This window comes from Charadrius vociferus, unplaced genomic scaffold (genome assembly GCF_000708025.1).
Source record: "Charadrius vociferus isolate BGI_N301 unplaced genomic scaffold, ASM70802v2 scaffold142, whole genome shotgun sequence".
In the NCBI taxonomy this organism is placed as follows: Eukaryota; Metazoa; Chordata; class Aves; order Charadriiformes; family Charadriidae; genus Charadrius; species Charadrius vociferus.
In genome coordinates, this window is record NW_009647025.1 from 2,133,305 (window position 1) to 2,152,007 (window position 18,703).

At 36.4% G+C, this 18,703-nt stretch overlaps 1 protein-coding gene across 1 annotated transcript in view; it reads left to right on the plus strand.

Annotated features, from left to right (window-relative positions):
• Nucleotides 1-18,703, plus strand: part of ADGB (androglobin) — a 119,070-nt gene that overhangs the window by 59,390 nt on the left and 40,977 nt on the right. Inside the window, exons 15-21 of the mRNA XM_009895541.1 lie at nucleotides 1,310-1,512; nucleotides 3,451-3,514; nucleotides 5,693-5,795; nucleotides 6,598-6,739; nucleotides 8,844-8,958; nucleotides 10,445-10,612; nucleotides 12,631-12,769. Of these exons, the coding sequence (XP_009893843.1) occupies nucleotides 1,310-1,512; nucleotides 3,451-3,514; nucleotides 5,693-5,795; nucleotides 6,598-6,739; nucleotides 8,844-8,958; nucleotides 10,445-10,612; nucleotides 12,631-12,769 (934 nt within the window). The remainder of the gene's footprint in view (nucleotides 1-1,309; nucleotides 1,513-3,450; nucleotides 3,515-5,692; nucleotides 5,796-6,597; nucleotides 6,740-8,843; nucleotides 8,959-10,444; nucleotides 10,613-12,630; nucleotides 12,770-18,703) is intronic.

An 18,703-nucleotide genomic window follows, 5' to 3' on the forward strand; every position in this document is an offset into this window, starting at 1 on the left:
AGAAGAGACCAGCACCAACCTCTCTACAGTGTCCTTTCAAATAGTTGTAGAGAGTGATGAGGTCTCCCCTCAGCCCGCTCTTCATATGATTGGTTTACTAGGCCCTTCACCAGCTTTGTTGCCCTCCTCTGCACTCGCTCCAGCACCTCGATATCTCTCTTGTATTGAGGTGCCCAAAACTGGACACAATACTCGAGGTGTGGCCTCACCAGTGCTGAGTACAGGGGCACAATCACCTCCCTGCTCACCTCCCTACTTCTGCTGGCCACGCTATTTCTATACAAGCCAGGATGCCCTTGGCTTTCTTGGCCACCTGTGCACACTGCCAGCTCATATTCAGCCGCTTTCTTTCAGTTCTTGAAAAAAAATTGCAAACTAATTTAGAGCCACCTACATCTTACAAATTCATTTGTCATCCATCACATCACTATGTATCTTGCTGATCATGAAGTATTACAAAACACATTTATGTATAAATTATGTATTTTTCTAATTAGCTTTCTCATTTTTTATACCTTATCTGTTTGGTTATAACCTCATTTACCTCAGCAAACATTCTGAATTAATAGCTGTTCTGTTCTACTGTTCTCAGCTTTTCTAAGATATTTGAGCCAGGTTAGATATCTTCAATAACTGTTCATATGAATCTCACAGAGTAAAGGCATAAAAAGTGACATTACAACACAACTTAGAAAGTTATTAAATGATTGCAAAAGGTGTCTACATGATATTTCTGTGTCTATTTTGGTATGAATCTAACAGTAGTTCTGATTTTCCTACAAGAAAATTCATGTAATGTCATTCAAATCTATTTCTGTTTAGACGTAGTTAGCCTTATTTGTATGAGCAGCATCACAGGGGGTACTATCTAAGTACCAGAGGCAAGGATAGGTCTTTGTGTCCTTCACGATTCTGTGTATTTTTTATTTTCTGTATTTTTTATTACTCTAATAAAGTTTGATTATACTGCCCCATCAGCTTTTCGCTGAATAGGAGCTTTGGACAAGGGGTTGCATTTTTCTTTATATGGATGACTTTAGATTTGCAGAATTCATATGTATGTTCACCTAACATTCTCATATTAAAGGTTCTAGTCCACAGTTCAATATGTGATAGTATATTGAGGCAGAATACTGAAGCAGTTGCAGATGTAAACAAGAAATATCTATACAGAGTTGTTTCTGTCACCTTTTGAGCTTTTTAGGTTAGTGGGTTAGTTTTCATTTTTAAACTCTGAGATGTATGGAAAAATATTTTCAGGTAATTTGTCAATATAACAGCAATACTACTTTAATGTACATATTGTCAGTGCATTGATCCTGTGTGTCGTCTTATCTCTGCAGAAGAATTACATGAGAATATCAGTTTTGATGCAAAACGAATGTCAGAAACAGCTGATACTGGTATGAACAGCCAAACAGGGGATAAATCAAAGGAAGAAATCAAGTCAGAAAGGACTTCTGTTTCCAGGGAAACCTGGATTAGCTTTGAAGACTTCTGTGTTTGTTTCCAGTAAGGAACAGAGGTTTTGGGGTTTATTTCATAAAATATACAGTATAACAATGGTAAAGTGTGAAATGTGACTATATAACAACTGTATCTTCTCAACAGATCCTGCCTTTCGGGGTAGTCCCAAGGCTACTCCTCAGACCATACTTACAGTGCCTGTTGGCAGTGAGTCTGTAGGTGCAGCCCCACACAGTGTCCTGGATATGTCCTCCAGGGTACAGCAGAGAACACAACCACCGGCTTCACAAAGCATATGTCAGACTAAAATGTGGGTGGAAGATGGTAGGTCATGGAGCGTGCTGCCATTAGAGTGCTCACATACCTGACCCATCAGCCACTGAACAAATGCAGTCTGCATCTCAACAACAGGATTTTAAGGCAAAAAATGTTGTTGAAATCTTCTGTTGCCATCAGCATAGCTCAGCTTGGTCATCTAGGTACTTTCTTTCACTCCCTTTTCAATATAATTCTGAGGCATCTATACCTCCACAGACATAAAAAAGCTAGTGTAATTGTAGCGTAATATCTTTAGCTTCTGTTGTTCAGATTTATGAAGCCTGGTGCAATATAGATCCTTTAGAGAATCTGACATTGCTGAGGGGAGTAATTCTATCAGAGAAAATTCACCCTTTTTTTTTTTTTCATTTGAATTTGTAACTGAGATTTATTTGTGAAGCTTTTATTTTCATAAAGGAGTGTTTTCTTGAGCAGATATTAATCTCTGCTTCCTCTTTGAGGGAGAATGTATAACTTTTTTACCAGCAGCACTACAGGAACTTCAGGAATACAAGTTCATAGATCACTTTAGACCTTGTTAGGGTTTGTCTGACTAATTTTAGGGAGCCTCAGGTCCAAGAACGTAGGGCCTTCAGAAAAAAGCATCACAAGCAAGGTAATTTCCTTTCTTTTCAAAGTCTTGCTCAGAGTGTCCTATGGAGAGAATGTAAAATACGAATTTTTTAACTTGTTAGCCAAACGTCGAAGTACTGTTGACCTTTTGTAGACCACTGTACTATTAATTAATGTATACAGCATTTGTCAGTTTCTTATTCCTATTCCTAAACTGGCGAGAGTTTACTTATTTTCACAGTAAACTGATAAAGTAGCTGTTAACAAAGCATCTTGATTGACCTTTGAAGAAGTTATCACTCAGAAGAAATTAGGCGCCTAAGATTTTCCTTTTACCAGTCAGTTCTGTTGAAAGCATTTCCTTGTCTGACGTGCCTATATCTCAGATACAGTGAAAAAAAGATGAATGTTCAGAGTTCATATCAACTTTGAGAAATGAGGAAAATTTTACTCATTACAGGAATTGATATGTCAGCATATCACATCCCTGTGAATTTTCTGAGTAACCGAAACATTTATTTTATGTAAAACATTGGACTTCACATCTGATTCCATCCTCAATTAAAGCTGAAGTCATTTGTGTTGCCCTTGATTAAATCAAGGTCAGAAAAAATTGTCAGGGACTAAGTAGCTTTCTGAAGATGTGCACACACCACAGAATTGAAAAAGCACATTAATAAACTATACAAAATAGTTCTTCCTTACAGTGATAATTTATAGATAACTTTATTACAATGATACAATAGATAACTTTATTACAATGATTTTCAGGTAGGCACAGAAGTTTTAGAGTAATATTAGCTTATCACCACTTATAGATTCAAATTGGACAAATAAATGGCCTGATCTCCAATGGAAAACTGTAAAAGCGCAGCAAAGACAGAAATTAATGTCAGCTGCTTTCTCTAGAGATGAATTTTATTCACCTTTTATGAAACTAAAAATGTCGAACCATTTTTGAGAAATAGCTGTGAGTCTGATTTATGAAAGTAAAGTTAGTATCTTATGCTATGAAATAGACATTTACCTGAAATATATCACTTATGCTAAGATTATTTTCCTACATGTGTTTTTATTTTCTTTTCTTCCTAGGAACCTGTATGTTTTCCACAAGCCACACACATATGCCTATAACTATCAGAAGACAGATTTTAAGGTATATGACTGTATTGACTTATTATGTGCTTTTTTTAATCTTTCTCAAAGTCATACATAACTAGATAACACATATATCCTAAATAATATTGGTAGATCACATAGAACTGCTATTACTGAAAAGATAACAATGCATTAAGATTACTATAGTCAATATAAAGATAATGTTTGCTAGCAAATATCCAGAAGTATTTCACTGTGTTCAAGACAAGAAAAAAATGTTATGGAATGCTATCACAAAATAATAAAAATATTGAGTATGTAAATCATGAAAGTTGATAGTGAGAGTAAATATTACAGTGAACCAGATCTCCGTCTTCTCTTTATATTGTTTTAAATCTATCTTATAACAATTTAGAGACTAAATTAAATTTAATGATGATTCAGCTGCAGAATCTGCCCTTCAATTCTCCTTCACCTTAACCTGTCATGTAAAACCCAAATCAGGAGTCTGTATAGCGTAGCCCTCCATTTTCTCTTTACATGCTAAGTCCTTTAGCAACTTGCAAGATTCTGTTGCAGGGATCAGAAATACCCCTTAGTTACACTGACATTACAGTGTTTCTTTAAACCTGCCATTAGTTCATATTATCAGAAGGTTATTCAACGTGCTTGAATATCCTGTTCAAGCTCTAGTTTTTTACTGTAACTGAAGTGTAATTGCAGAGTGCTGAAATGTAAACTCCAGGCGTGAACTTTATGTAAAATCTTATACTGAGAAGGTTAACTACATGGGTTATGCTTCATAATTGTAGTATACCTGCATTTTCACACCTCTCTCTATTTGTAATCACATCACAAGAAATTTTCCCAATCATGGCACCATATACTTTCACAAGCCATAATTGGCATTTAGACTATGTAAGCCTGTGTGTTATTGCGCCAAAAACCTAACCCTTTGCTGTAAAACCATTCTGTTTTTTTACATTGATACAGATGAGGTGTTTACACTATTAGGTACTATTAGGTAAATTCTGTATGAGACTTATAAAAGAACACTTTTATATTATGCTATACAGATAATAGTAGTGGTATTCCAGGATCAAATAAAAAAAATGTATTGATATGACTCTAGAGAATGTAAGAAGATGTATTAAAGCAGTTTGGAAGCAAAGCAGCTCATTCACCTTCAGATTTTGAAGGATTTCTAGGAACAGTAGAATCATTCTAGGCCACGCGTGGAACACTGTGTTCTGCTTTTGTCCCTGCTGTACAAAAAAGATTTGGACAGGCTGGAGAGGGTCCAGAGAAGGGCCGCAAAGATGAGGAAATTTTGCCATATGAGGAAAGGCTGAGAGAATTGGGTTTGTTCGGCCTTGAGAAAAGGCGGCTTAGGAGAGACCTTATCACCATGTTCCAGTATTTAGAAGATGGAGACTCCCTTTATACAAGGTGTCACGTGGAAAAGACGAGGGGTAATGGGTGCAAGTTACTTCTGGGGAGATTCCGATTGGACGCAAGAGGAAAACATTCACAACGAGAAAAATCAGCCTTTGGAATAATGCCAGGGAAGGGGTGGATTCCTGAATATTGGACACCTTTAAGATTCAGCTGGACAGGGTGCGGGGCCATCTTGTCTAGACTGTGCTTTTGCCAAGAATGGTCGGACCAGATGGGGTCCTTGAGGTCCCTTCCAACCTGGTATTCTATGATTCTATAGTTTCTAATACTGGAATACTAATTATGTATTAAAGTTGAGAGTGAAAAATGCTGCCTCCATATATTTTTGTAGAAAAAAAACCAAAATGAGGCAGAATCAGTCATGTGTTACAAATTAAGAGTGCTTATTTCTTTCAAGCTTACTGTAATTAATTAGAATAAGAAAGTTGCAGTGCAAACCAAAATTTTTGGTCTTCCATTGAATGTTGTTTGGCAAGTAGAACTAGTAAATCGAGGTACTTATGACGAATATCATATAGATGTAGATGTATTCTCATTTAAGAAACTTTTCTGATTCCTTTTATTTCTTAAGTGAACATTATGGTTTATACATGCAGCATGAGGCTGTGGGCTTAAATGACATGTCTGAAATTTGGAAGAAGTAGTGACAGTGGATTACTTACTTCCCATACCATATCTAGAGTCACAATATCTGAAATCTTAGTCATACTATGTATAAGTCCAAGCAACGGCATTCAATGAAAATGAAAGATGAACAAATGTCCATTTTTCCATGCAGTTTACTGATGATCGAGTCTTCTATTACTTACTTGTGGACAGTCTGATGCCCATTGAAATCCTGGTTAGCTTTTCTGCATTAGTGCGCTGGGATGATACTGGAGGTAAGGTCAACATAGAAAAGCGCATGTTAATGTTGTTTTTTTCCCATTCTTGAATATGTCTGTGCTGTTGTGTTTGTCTGTGGTGTATTTTGACACAGTTTGAGACTTTAGCATTAAATGGCCAAATTGATTCTGGGAAAGCCTTTACTGTTTATTATGATTTGATGCAAGCTTTTCATCAGTATATATCTAGTATGGATTTCCTTGTGTTTCTTAGGGTTTCTTTTTCTACAAATTTTATTTTTGCAAGCTACTTTATGCCTTAGCTGATCAAAATGCAGTGAAATCAGCAATATCACCGTTGTTTATTTTTATGTTACAACAGTCGGCTTAAGTTAATCAGACATTTAAATATTGGGTAAGGAGATAATTTTAGTGCATCTAGAGTAGATAGAACCAAAAAAAAAGCTTAAAAAAACCAAACTGACCATCCCGTTAAAATAATTATAATATAAATATAAGCTTTGTATGGCTGTTTGCTTCCTTTGCATGTGGACAGAATGGATTTTCATGGAGTTTTAGAGCAGCATTAAGTGACTTGGAAGATGTCTGATTTACACATCCCCCTAACTCATTCTTTTAAGCATTATTTTCTTGTAAATAGTACAAATAAGCCATATTCTGTACCACTTATGCATTTTAAATGACTGGCTCTTTTCTCTGAGTTATCAAAGTCTAAATGAAGACTTAATGACTGTGAAGAAACTACAGATTCTGTGTAAGTGTATTTGTCTTAATTTCATTGTTATTCCCCCCTGCAATTGTGTGTTGTGGGGTTTTGTTTTGTTTTTTCTTAATCTAGGTGATAAACAAGAATGTTCTAGTATTTCAAAGGGTGTGCTGATGGTTGAACATTTCTCTTGGAAATGTGTGAGTCCTGGAGAACTTCTATTAAAGATGCATACATCCGCAACCAAAGCTACTCTGTTAAATCTTCCTGTTGGGTATGTATGAGGTTTCATGTCTGTCCTAACACTTTAGTCTTTAGGATTGAGACGATCTTTTACTTTACACAGTAACTAAGAGTTTATTTCCTAAAACATAAGTTTTTGGAATATCAAACTGGTTGATAGCTAGGATTTGGTAAGACTGCAATATTGCTATGAATTTAAAATAATGACCAAAACCTTTATAAAGATTTTGAATTTTTTCCTCTTACTTAAGAGCATTTAGCAAGAAAAATCACACTGACTTGCTGAAAAATAAGCTAGAATAGAAACTCCTACTTAAAAGTGTTTCTAACTAGAATGATTTTGAGATGTTTCCTGGAATACCAACAAAAACTAAAGAATTAGGATTTTTAGTGGAACTGTAAAAGCATGATGATACCATAGGAAGTTTCATAACTTTTCTTGAAATAGGATTTATGAAACATGACAGGAGAAATTCTGAGGTTATCCATGAAGGCTTGCATATCTTAGCAAGTCACACATTCACAGTGCTTAATATGATTTATTTCTCTTTGCATGTATCTGTAGATATTCAGAGTAGAGCATTGACTGATTGTTTAAATAAAGAAATAGATGAAAGGGAAGAGCCTTTGATATTTGTTAGTTTATGAAAATGCTTCCAGTGAAACAAGGAAGATGACGTCTTCATATCTTGCTATAAGCATGAAGTTGCTGACTAATTCATTGAGACCGTCTACTTTTCAAAAAATAGAGAATCACCAGTTTAATCTCAGAGAGATGAGACAAAATGTACTTTTTAAAAAATCAAGTCAGGTGTCAAATAAATAGGCATAGAAAGAAAATACTACAATATCAAATCAAAGATCTTTAATAGTGCTCTCTATTTGTTTTGATTCAGACTAAAAATGGAAAAGTTATGATTGTGTTTATAGGTTAGTTCTGGCACCACATGTATTTTCATAGCGTAGTTTCCAAAAGTTGCACATCTCTGTCCCGTAGGGAAGCCAAAAACATATATCTTTTTGCACCTGCAAATTTCAAAGCTAGCAGACATACGGGCAGCTCAACTTGATACGCTTCTCACCTTTGATTCTCTACTCCAGGCAGTGCCAGCAGGCTTTCAGAAAGATTTAATTTATAGCAGGTGTGGGAGACAAATGGGCTTATTGACTGCTTCCCCATTTCATTCCAAATGAGAAATGACTTGCTAAGCCAGGAAGGCGCTTTCTTCCCTCTGTCTGTTGGCGGCCAGGGGGCATTTCAAATTTCACTTGCAAGAAGATGCAGTTAAAAAAGTGCGAGTGTGTGTGTAACTCTCCTTTCTTACTCTCACTGCTGGATCTCTGATTAACTCTTTGAAGTTATTGGCCTGGGTAAACTTCTTCAGCTAAATGCCATTCTGACGATGATATAAAGCTTCACCATTTGGTATCAACAAGCTCCTCAAGTATTGCAGTGGGCCTGCAGGACATTGTTGACTGGAGAGAAGAGCATGAGTCCCCTGTGTTGTATAACTGTAGTTGGGAATGGTTTCTTTTATGTTTGGGATCTGTTATAGGATACGATCAGGCAAACAAGAATGATCTGAGTGTATCCCAGTAAGACATACTGGATTTCTGTTGTTTGCCACCTTAGGAGGTTACGGTTGGGTGGTTTGGCCCACAGTTGCTCCATAAAATGGCCACTCTGTAGTTTGACACGATTATGCGTTAATTTTTCCTGGTTTTGTCAATGCAAACATGGAAATTATGATCTAAGTAATGTATGACCAGAACATTTGACTTCTTCTCTAAGCTTTCTAGAGCAATATGTTTTTAAGTGTAGCTAACTATAATCCTGATTAAAATTTTGGTGGTGTACCCATCTGAAATAGTGAGACTGCCTATTTTGCTAAAGAACATAAAAATAAAGCCTAAATAAATAAAATTAAAATAAAATAATAGTGAATTCTCTGATTTCACTTACTGCCTATGTTTGGAGGTCCTTGAGAAGCAAGCATTTAGAAATGCAGGATTTGAAGATCCAGAACATCTAGGGAAGGATTTCATTTTTACCAAATGTATGAAAGTAAAAGCTTAACAATTGTTGTGATTTAATCCAAAAAGCACTTTGTAATTTTTTTTTTTCTTGAATGTAGGCGACACATATTGCTCTTCACAGTAAGTTCTCCCATAGGGCACCATATTCACCTGTGTAGCATGGTGCCATGTGTCTTTGGAGAAGAGGATACTGTGATGCCAGGTCTTGAAAAGGTATGCATAACCAGAACTAGTCAAGCCTTGTGATAACATTGTTTCTGACTGTTACTTGGTTTTGAAGTGAAGTACTGTTGGGCCTTCATTTAGAGTTATATTTAATGGTATAATATTAATTTCAATATGAAATGGATGAGTACATAAATGAAATGCATTTTATAGCACAGCAGGCACCAAGATAGTTATTGCAACAGTTGTCTTATATAAATATGTAAGTAAGCATTGGGTAGTGTTGTGGTTTTCATAGAATAGCAGCCTAAAATGGAATGTTAAAAATACTCTTCTTGGAATACGTATGTTAGAGGTAGCATATAAGTTCTCTTTTTGAAGCATGGGATAAAAGTGATAAAATACATGTACCGATATTAATTAATATTTAAAAATACTCGCCTAGTAAAATAAACTGTTACATCAGTAAAGTTTGTTTTGTCCCATGAGTTCACATATTACTCACTAGGTCCCAGAGCAGCTGTGATATCTAAAATGAACAACTGATTCAAACAACTTTTCATAGCTGAGATAACAGGCCTAGCAGAGTAATTACTACAGCTTTTATTCTTCGTTGCCTGCAATCCAGACAGATATCACTGTCATCTGTATTTTCAAGATTTCTTTGGCAAGCAGTAGGTCTAAATATTTGTCATGGGCACTGAGGGGAGGGAGTATAGCTTCTAGAGCACAGTTGTACAAAATATTTTGAAAGGTGAGTGTAACAGCAAATTGATATAGCAGTGTAGATTCGGGGTCCTTATAATAGGACATTAAAGCAGCTTGTGCAAATTTATTACATTTATTGTAGCAAAGCAGTTTAAATATAGAAGTTGGGCCATTAAAAATGCCTTGTGGCTGTACTGTCCCCTTGTCTTCAGGTTGTGGATGAAAAGCTATTCTTCATCAAGAAAATAAAGCAGAATTATATCCTGGGGTCTTCTTTGCTCGTCTTTTTGAAGACAGCAATTTCTCTGCAGAGTGTCATTTGCAGGAAAGTGTCCACATTCTTGCACACAAATCCTAATGAAGATTAATGATGCTTTAGGCAACATGTATTTGGATGTTGTTTTCAGCAGCATACAAATACTCATCTGTCCTTTTAATAACAGAAGAGATGCTGAGCCTTTCAGCTAACAAGAGTCTTACTACAGTAGAAAGTCTCCATATGTATCTTAATTTTGATTAAATGTCCTTGGACTAATGATACAGGAAAAAGAAAATCTTCAACAGATAGATGTTTTGGTGCCTGTTACAGTGTTGTAACATTTTTATTTCAATAACTAAAATCAGTGAAAATTTTGTACGCTTTTGAATACCAGAGACCTAATTGATTTTACAGTTTATAAAATCAATAACAGTTGCTTGACTTAACAAAAGTTTTGTGCTTCATCAGAGAAAAGGCACTTGTATGCTGTCACAACCTAGAAAGAAAACAAAAGAAAATCTTAAAATAATCTTTCTACCAATGGTTGTTTTTATTCTCCCTCTCCAGGAGAGCTACCGGTTTATAGGACAGGCTACAGCTATCCTGAAAGCTGTTGGAAATGTGATAAATAATTTCAGCAGTAAACCTGAACTTTCTAAAGCCTTGAAGGAGTTGGAACTAACGCACTGTCCTCCTGGCCTCCATGGTACTGGAACGGCTGAAGAACATTTCAAGGTGAACAAACAATTTTAATAACCATGTATCTAAAGGCTACAGAAGACGGATAACAGCTTAACATCCTAATTATCCTCTTCAAACCAATGACTATGCTTTTACAAAGGACAACCTGGGTGCTCAAAATGTTGCATTCATAATTAAGTGTAAGCCCAAATGACATAACTTGCAACTGTGTACAATAATCATCTTCTTTTAATATGAAAAAAATTAATATGTGAAGAGTAGCACATTCTAAATTTGAGTCTAATTTTATCAGTTTAGTTTAGCACACTTTGAGGCAGAAAGCATCAGCTTTTTTTTATTTTATGACTTGATTTTGGATTTAAAAGACACTACCTGAAATGCAGAAAAGCCAGAATGGTTTCTTTTTGTACCTAATGTTGATGTCACAGGAAAACATTATTACAGCTTATATTACTGGAGGCAGTTAATGAGTTTTTTTCACTCACAGTATTTCTGAGTCTTTTTATTTTGTTTTTTGGAACTGCAACATTCTTACTCAACTTTTCTGCTTTGTGTGTGTCATAAATTAAAGGGCCTTTAGATACATGATGAAAACATTACTCTTTTATATAGATCTCTATACTGTAGTTTTTCAATATTATAAAAAGATTGCAAAAAAAAGTTATGTAAAACACATGCTAATTTTTATGTATTTGCAAATGTTGGTAATACTGCTGTAACTTGATTTTTCTACAGGCAGTATTTTGTATATTTCAGATTCACTTACTTTCGTCAAAGTACTAGAAAACTCATGCAGCTTAGACTGCATATTTTAGAAGACTGACTAGAAGAATAGTTTAATATTTTTATAATCACCGATATTAAAAAGTAGAACACCTAAGCCACTGCTTTTATACATGGGCTTGACAGTAGGCTCAAATTCAGCAAAACAACGGAATTAAGAAAGAACCAGTCATGAAAGAGGTAATTTTCATGCCAAGTCCAACAGAAAAGATCAGTTTGACTTCTCTGGAATGAAAATAGAAATTTTAAATATATATATTTGTATGAAATATGTGTAGACCTTAATGACCTTCAGAAAGATTCAGTAGGCATGAACATACATATCTTTTCCTCTCTAAGAAGACCAGTGTATAGTTGTAAAGGAATAAAAAAACCCAGAAATTAGATAAATGAGAGGCACCTAGCCGACAGTGATTCAAGAATGAAAATATGGAATTTATCTATGTTTAATATGAACAGTGAAAAATTATTCTGAACAGAAGAATGTAGTAAAGTAGATTATTTCTTCACCAGTCAAATATTTCAAAATAAGGGAAGTGTTTATTAATATTAAAATATGTAACTTAGGATAAAATGTTTCCAGAAAGCAGAAAAATCTGAAAATAAGGACAATGAAAGAGAAAAATTTTGTCTTTTCCAATAAGTTATTAGTATGTTCTTCAATTCAAATTATGAAACAACCTCTGAAAAACACACTTTAAAATTTCCATCTATGGGAAGAATGAAAAAGACACTGGATTTCTATTCTTTAAAAAGCAACAATATGTCAAGAATAAAAACAAAGCCATCAGTTAGTCATATAGGTAGGACACCAAATCTTCCCCTGTCCCATCAATATATTCCTACTTTTCCTTGTTGTGCCACTGCCTAATTCAGTAAGCATGCCCATTCAGTTGAAACCTCTGGTTAGCATGCCACTTGTCGTGATGGTGATTATAATGTGTTCTTCTGTCCTCTGGTATGAGACCATGAACTCACTTTACATAAACTACTAAGATGGTTTTGTGTGATAAACCTAAATATAGGACTTAGTCCTATATTTAATAAGCCAGGCATGATACAGGTTTCTCTTGATTGTTGGCTTGAAGCACTGTAGTCCTACCGTTGGGACTAATTTTCAGATACTGTATTTGTTCAAGGAAGTTAAAGACTTTTTTTACATGAAAAAAGAAAAGAGCTAAACAGTTTTTGAAACAATAATAAGAAGCAATATAAATCAGCTTTTCAAAATTAATCACACTGAGTACTTGTCCTCTTTCTGTTTTTAGGTTTTCAATAGTGCGTTTTGGTATTTGATCAAATATGCATTAGGCAAGAAGGCTTCTTACAGCTGTAAATTTGCCTTCAGGTCCTTCACTTTGGATTTTAAAGACATTGAGATTTCTGAGGATGACACTGTGTCTTCAGGTACTGTACTGGTATTGCTAATCACTTCAAATATATCTGCCCATTCTTATTTTCAAGGACGCCAGCTCTTCACTAATCTTGTGGTTTCTTCCCTAAGTAAGCATGGTTAATTTCTTACAAGATGCCTAAGCCTTCTAGTGTTGACAGCACGTCTGAGACTTGGCTCAGAATAGAAATGATTCTTTTCTTTATTCCAGAAAGTCTGTTCGTGTTCTATTAATTTATAAAATTGTCCTTTGTCTTCCTTGACTTGCATTTGTCAATATTGACAAGCATTAACAAGCATCTACAGATTCTTTATTTACCCAATGTACTGCAAATGATGGCTCTTGTTCAAATTACCAGCTGAAAAGACCTTAAATGTATATTGTTCACGAATTGAAATTGAAGGAAGACTCAATTTAGTACCTTCATTGAAAGTTCAACTTTCAACCAACTGTTTCCTGGTTATGAGTTGAAGGGTTTTGTTTGTTTGTTTGGTGGGGTGGGTATTTTGGTTTTTGTTTGTTTGCTTACTTGCTTGTTTTTCAAGCCTATTATTTGGCATGTTATCATGTTGGCTGGCTAGTTAGCTGGCTAGTCACACACATGTAGTGGGGAACTAGCTACAGGACCATCCACCTCTTCTCCAGCCTGTGATTAGTGTATGCTGTACACCCAAAGGTACTGTGGGAGGAGCCAATGGAAAGCAAACAGATTTATTACAAGCAGGAGTAATTCTCTTCCCGCAGGTTGTTTACCTCATTTTGCATGAAGGCTGGAGGCATAAGCAGTTAGAATTAAGTTTGCCTGCCAACCAAATATATGTCTCTGTTCCATTTTAGGGGACTTATTTTGCAGTCTATGTAACTTTTAAGTCCATTAATATTAATATTTAATTTATTAATAGGTGCTTTATTTACATGGTTTCCTCTTATGACAGAAAAAGAATTTATCTGAAAAATTGACAGGAAGATACATCATCACCATTTGAAGGCCATGCAGGGTGACTTATCTGTTCCTTCTGGTATTCTGAACTTACAGTATAAAGTCATTCTCCTTGGTCAACAAAATGATATTAACTTCCTTTCATTAGTCAGTTTATTTTGGAAAATCCGTATTAAAAAACTTAAATTTACACTAATATCTTTACTGAAAAAATGATGTAATACTCTCTTTCATTAAGAAAGCACATATACTTTTCTCACTTTTCTATAGGGACTTTCCTCCAACTCTCTTCTCTTCTGAAGGCTATTCTTCTGTGAGATAGCAGAGATAAAGGATCAGCCAGAATGACTTAATAATAACTCATTTCATCTTTCACAGAATTATATCCTATGGCAAAAGTATGTGTTATAAGGGTCAGCATATTGACATTTGTAATACTGTTTGAAGTCAACAATACCTGTCACATTTTTCAAGATGGCTGTGCTACTAATTTCTGTATTCCTCCCCAAAAAAGCTAAATACTTGTCAGCAAAAGAAGATATTTTTAAATTAGGTTTGAATAATTAGCACAGTTGACAGGTTGTAGCAAAGACTTCATATATATAACTGAATTATGAGATCCACTGTGGCAGAATATTTTTTAGGATTTGGGGAGTGAATCAAAAAAGTGGAGTAAATGTATGGAGGAGAAAAGTTCTGTTTCAATTTGATTTCCTCCAGTGTCCAATATATCTTTTTAATTTAGCTGCTTTTCCAGACTTAAATTACAAAAGATTCCTATTGGACTGGAAAGTGAATTGTTTCCCTTTGGCTTTATTGACCTTGGACATATATTTTGCCCTGCCTAATAAAAGTTGCATTGGAATAATTCCAGAACGCTAAAGAAATTGAGACAGCTGCATTCGGAAAAGCAGAAATCAACTGAAGTTTCAAGAAAAAAGAGGTAGATAGCAGGAAGAAAGAGGTGAAAAATGCATTGTAGGAAGGTCTAGAAGGACTGGCATTACCTGATTTGCCTGGCCCACATTAGCACTGTTGCATTGTCAGGCTAGTTGCTCAGGTCTTGTCAAGACTTGAGTTATAACCCTTTGCAACCTAACCATCATCAGTGTAAACTACTATAACAGATAAATTAAATATTTCTGTTGTTTGTTTCTGAGAGTAGATCAGGTCAAATCTGAGCTTTTCTTTTTAAATGCCACCTACATTTTATATTAGCATATTCATTTCGCACTGTGGGCTGAATTAATCTCAAGATTCACCGAGGGCGAGGATATTATGATGTACCGTAGTTAACAGGCAAGCCTATTAAGGTTTCTGAGAAGCCATCCTGAAAATGATCTAGTGACATTTATATGTCTGCCAAATACCATCCATCCCCATGGAGCGATTAGCATAGGAGCCACAAGAAACAAGTGGAAGACCATGCCATGTGAACATAGGACAAGAAGATGGATGTTTCTGAAGCAGAGTACCCTTCCTTGGCATGGCTCTTCTATGATCTTCTGGGAAGACAGTAGATAAAGGGACCCTGCAGAACTTTGGGCTGTCATGAGATGCTGAATTTATGGAGGTATGTGATGTATCCTGGGAAAGGAAGCATATCAGGATGATGTTACATGAGATGAAGTGAGACGGTTCTGACAGCTCAATACTGCTTGCATGCTCTCTGTTGCACATTCCCTCTGTTTACCCTGTCCTGGTTTCATTTGTCCCAATAGTGAGACCACTCAGTTCATGAATTCACTGGAGCTCTGTGGCACTGATTTCAAAGCGTGGAGACTCAGACTCTTGACAGTCATTTAGGCACAAGGCAAAAGGTACATTTCATTCTCATGGATAAATTCCAACTTTGAAGTTGGAAATACTGCCTTTTGTGTGCAGTTCTGTTAAAACCCTCTGGTGTGAAATTTAATCTTATCTAGAAGTCAAGCTGTTAGCTATAATCTTATCTGTGTAAACTGTATTTGAGAAGTCCTGTTTCTGTCCCGTTCCCTTCCAGAGCAAGCTTCTCTTTCCTCCAGAGACATAGGTTAAGAGCAGTGATCATACAGTTGTGCTCTGTGAGTAGAGAGATAATTCTGGACATTTGTGTCTTCTTGCACTTTGTTTGGATTTGAACTTGAGTTTCAGTAAGGGGTGAGGGAAAGTTTGCCATTATTTGGTTGAATATGTAACGTGTCTCTCCAGTACATGTAAAATAGACCTTTTTCAAATGAAATGTTATGTTAGTTGTCTACAGTAGATGCCTCCACACTGTTATGAGAAAACTGCAGTTGCTTTTATGGTGAAGAAAGTCTTGCTAAGCTGCTTTGAGAACTTGGGTTTTATTATTAGCAGGGTATCTTCTAATTAACAAGTAAAGCATGTCAGAAATTTTTGATGGATCAGTTTTCAATGTCAAATTTGAAGCATCCACTAGTTAATATTGGTTGATTTAAAGCATTTCACAGTAACATACTTCTCTGTTTATAAGACAAAATACTAAGAAGCATTAAGTCAAAAAAACCTTTGAAGATCAGAATATTTAATTTTGACTTCATTATTTTGACTTGTATGTTACAAATAAAAATATTTTTCTTCTTAAGAGATTATATTAAAAAAGTTAGAATAAAAAGAAATTAAATCTTTAGAAATATATAATTTCAGAAAACATTCAGCATTTCCAGTTCTCAGCCTGTTCTAGGTAAACTTTTGATAGTTTCTATGCATAGAATTCATGAGGATAGCCAATGTCACTCTGACTGTCACAGACTGACAGTCTTCAAAAAGGGCAGGAAGGATGACCCGGGAAACTACAGGCCGGTCAGCCTCACCTCCATCCCTGGAAAGATGATGGAGCAGCTTGTTCTGGGTACCATCTCAAAGCACCTGGATGAAAAGAAGATTACCAGAAGTAGTCAACATGGATTCACCAAGGGGAAGTCATGTCTGACTAATCTGATAGCCTTCTATGACGAAGTGACTAGATGGGTGGATGAGGGGAGGGCAGTGGATGTTGTCTACCTTGACTTTGGCAAGGCTTTTGACACTGTCTCCCACATCATCCTCACAGGCAAGCTTAGGAGATGTGGGTTAGATAAATGGACAGTGAGGTGGATTGAGAACTGGCTTACAGATAGAGCTCAGAGGGTTGTGGTTAGTGGTGCAGAGTCTAGTTGGAGGTTAGTAACAAGTGGTGTCCCTCAGGGGTCAGTACTGGGCCCAGTCTTGTTCAACGTATTCATCGATGATCTGGATGAAGGGATAGAGTGTACCATCAGCAAGTTTGCTGATGACACAAAACTGGGAGGAGTGGCTGACACGCCAGAAGGCTGTGCCGCCATACAGCGAGACCTGGACAGGCTGGAGAGAATCCACATCTCTCTACATCTCTCATATGGAGAAAACATCTCTCCTATGGAGAAAGGCTTAGGGACTTGTGTCTCTTTAGTCTAGAGAAAAGAAGATTGAGGGGGGATCTTATTAATACTTACAAATACTTAAAGGGAGGATGCCAGGGGGATGGGAGCAGTCTTTTTTCAGTGGCGCCCAGTGATAGGACGAGGGGTAATGGGCATAAACTTGAACATAGGAAGTTCCATCTTAACATGAGAAGGAACTTCTTTACTTTGAGGGTAGTGGAGCACTGGAACAGGCTGCCCAGAGAGGTTGTGGAGTCTCCCACTCTGGAGACATTCAAAACCCGCCTGGACGCTGTCCTGTGCAACCTGTTGTAGGTGACCCTGCTCTGGCAGGGGGGTTGGACTAGATGATCTCCAGAGGTCCCTTCCAACCCTAACCATTATGTGATTCATTTCTCTGTGTGACACTGCATCTGAATTACTATATTTGTATACTAAGAAACAATTTAACATTTAATTGATGTATATCTATAGATTCTTTAGCTTCACAAATGAAATGTATTATTTCTAGTGACAGAGGTATTTATTTCTAGTTATAGAGTCCACTTGACATCCCCAGTGGATAAACTTTTCAGTTAGTTCATAGGGTAACACCAAGCCAACACTCTGTGTGTATTCCCCTATCAGCATTTCACAGCCCTGTTCTGAGGGAGTAATGGGGATAATGAGGTCTTGGTTCAGCAACAGGTGAGCTGGAATTTGAAGTCATCAGCCTGGTCTCATATAAAGGCCATGCAGATGAGAAACATCTATTGGGCTAGATCTGAACTGGTACAGGTGAACAGTTCTGTAATCAATAGCAGTATAGGAAAACGTAAGTGCTGTTATAAGTGCTTATGGCACTATGATTTTCAGCTTTTGGAAAATGCAAGCCCTTCCAGCTCCTCTGTCTTTGAATAAACTCCTCTACAGTAGAAAAGCAAGACTCAGCTGCAATTGCTGACCACAGCTATAAATACTTACTGTCCCTCCCAAGTGAAGCTGAAGCTCCACAGCAGCTTAAAAGAGTGCAACTGCAGGCTGTTCCCATCCTACCCCCACACCTTCCTGCAGCTCCAGCATTGAGCAAAGCTTGTGCTGGGCTGATTTAGCCTGCCAAGTTGGCAAACATAATTCAGTAATAAAAAAAATAGACTTATGATACCTAAGTCAATTTTAGTCACTTCTGGAGCCTGCTTATAGGCAATTCATGGTTCTGTGGATATTATTAATGTTACTGCTGGTGATACAAATACTGAAATACAATATAAGCCATTGATTAAATGCAGATCATGTTCTGATCTTTTTAGACCTTAAAGTGCAGCTTCACTGAATGCTACTACTAATGTCCTTCCCCCCTTCCCATCCCAGAACATGTAGTCCCACCATAAGCAGTTACACAGATGCTAGGAAGTCACATCAGCTTGCTAATTTCACAGAAAGCTAAGTCGGGGGGAAAAAGACATTAAAAAATGTTCATTCAGCAAGCTAATCCGACTCACCATGCCACTATGTGATCTCTTTGTACAGTATTCATTTTTTGCACCTATTACAAGGTTCTTATATGACTTAAGAGGAGAGCCTATTGGCAGTAACATACAACCTGACACTACTAAACTTCTTG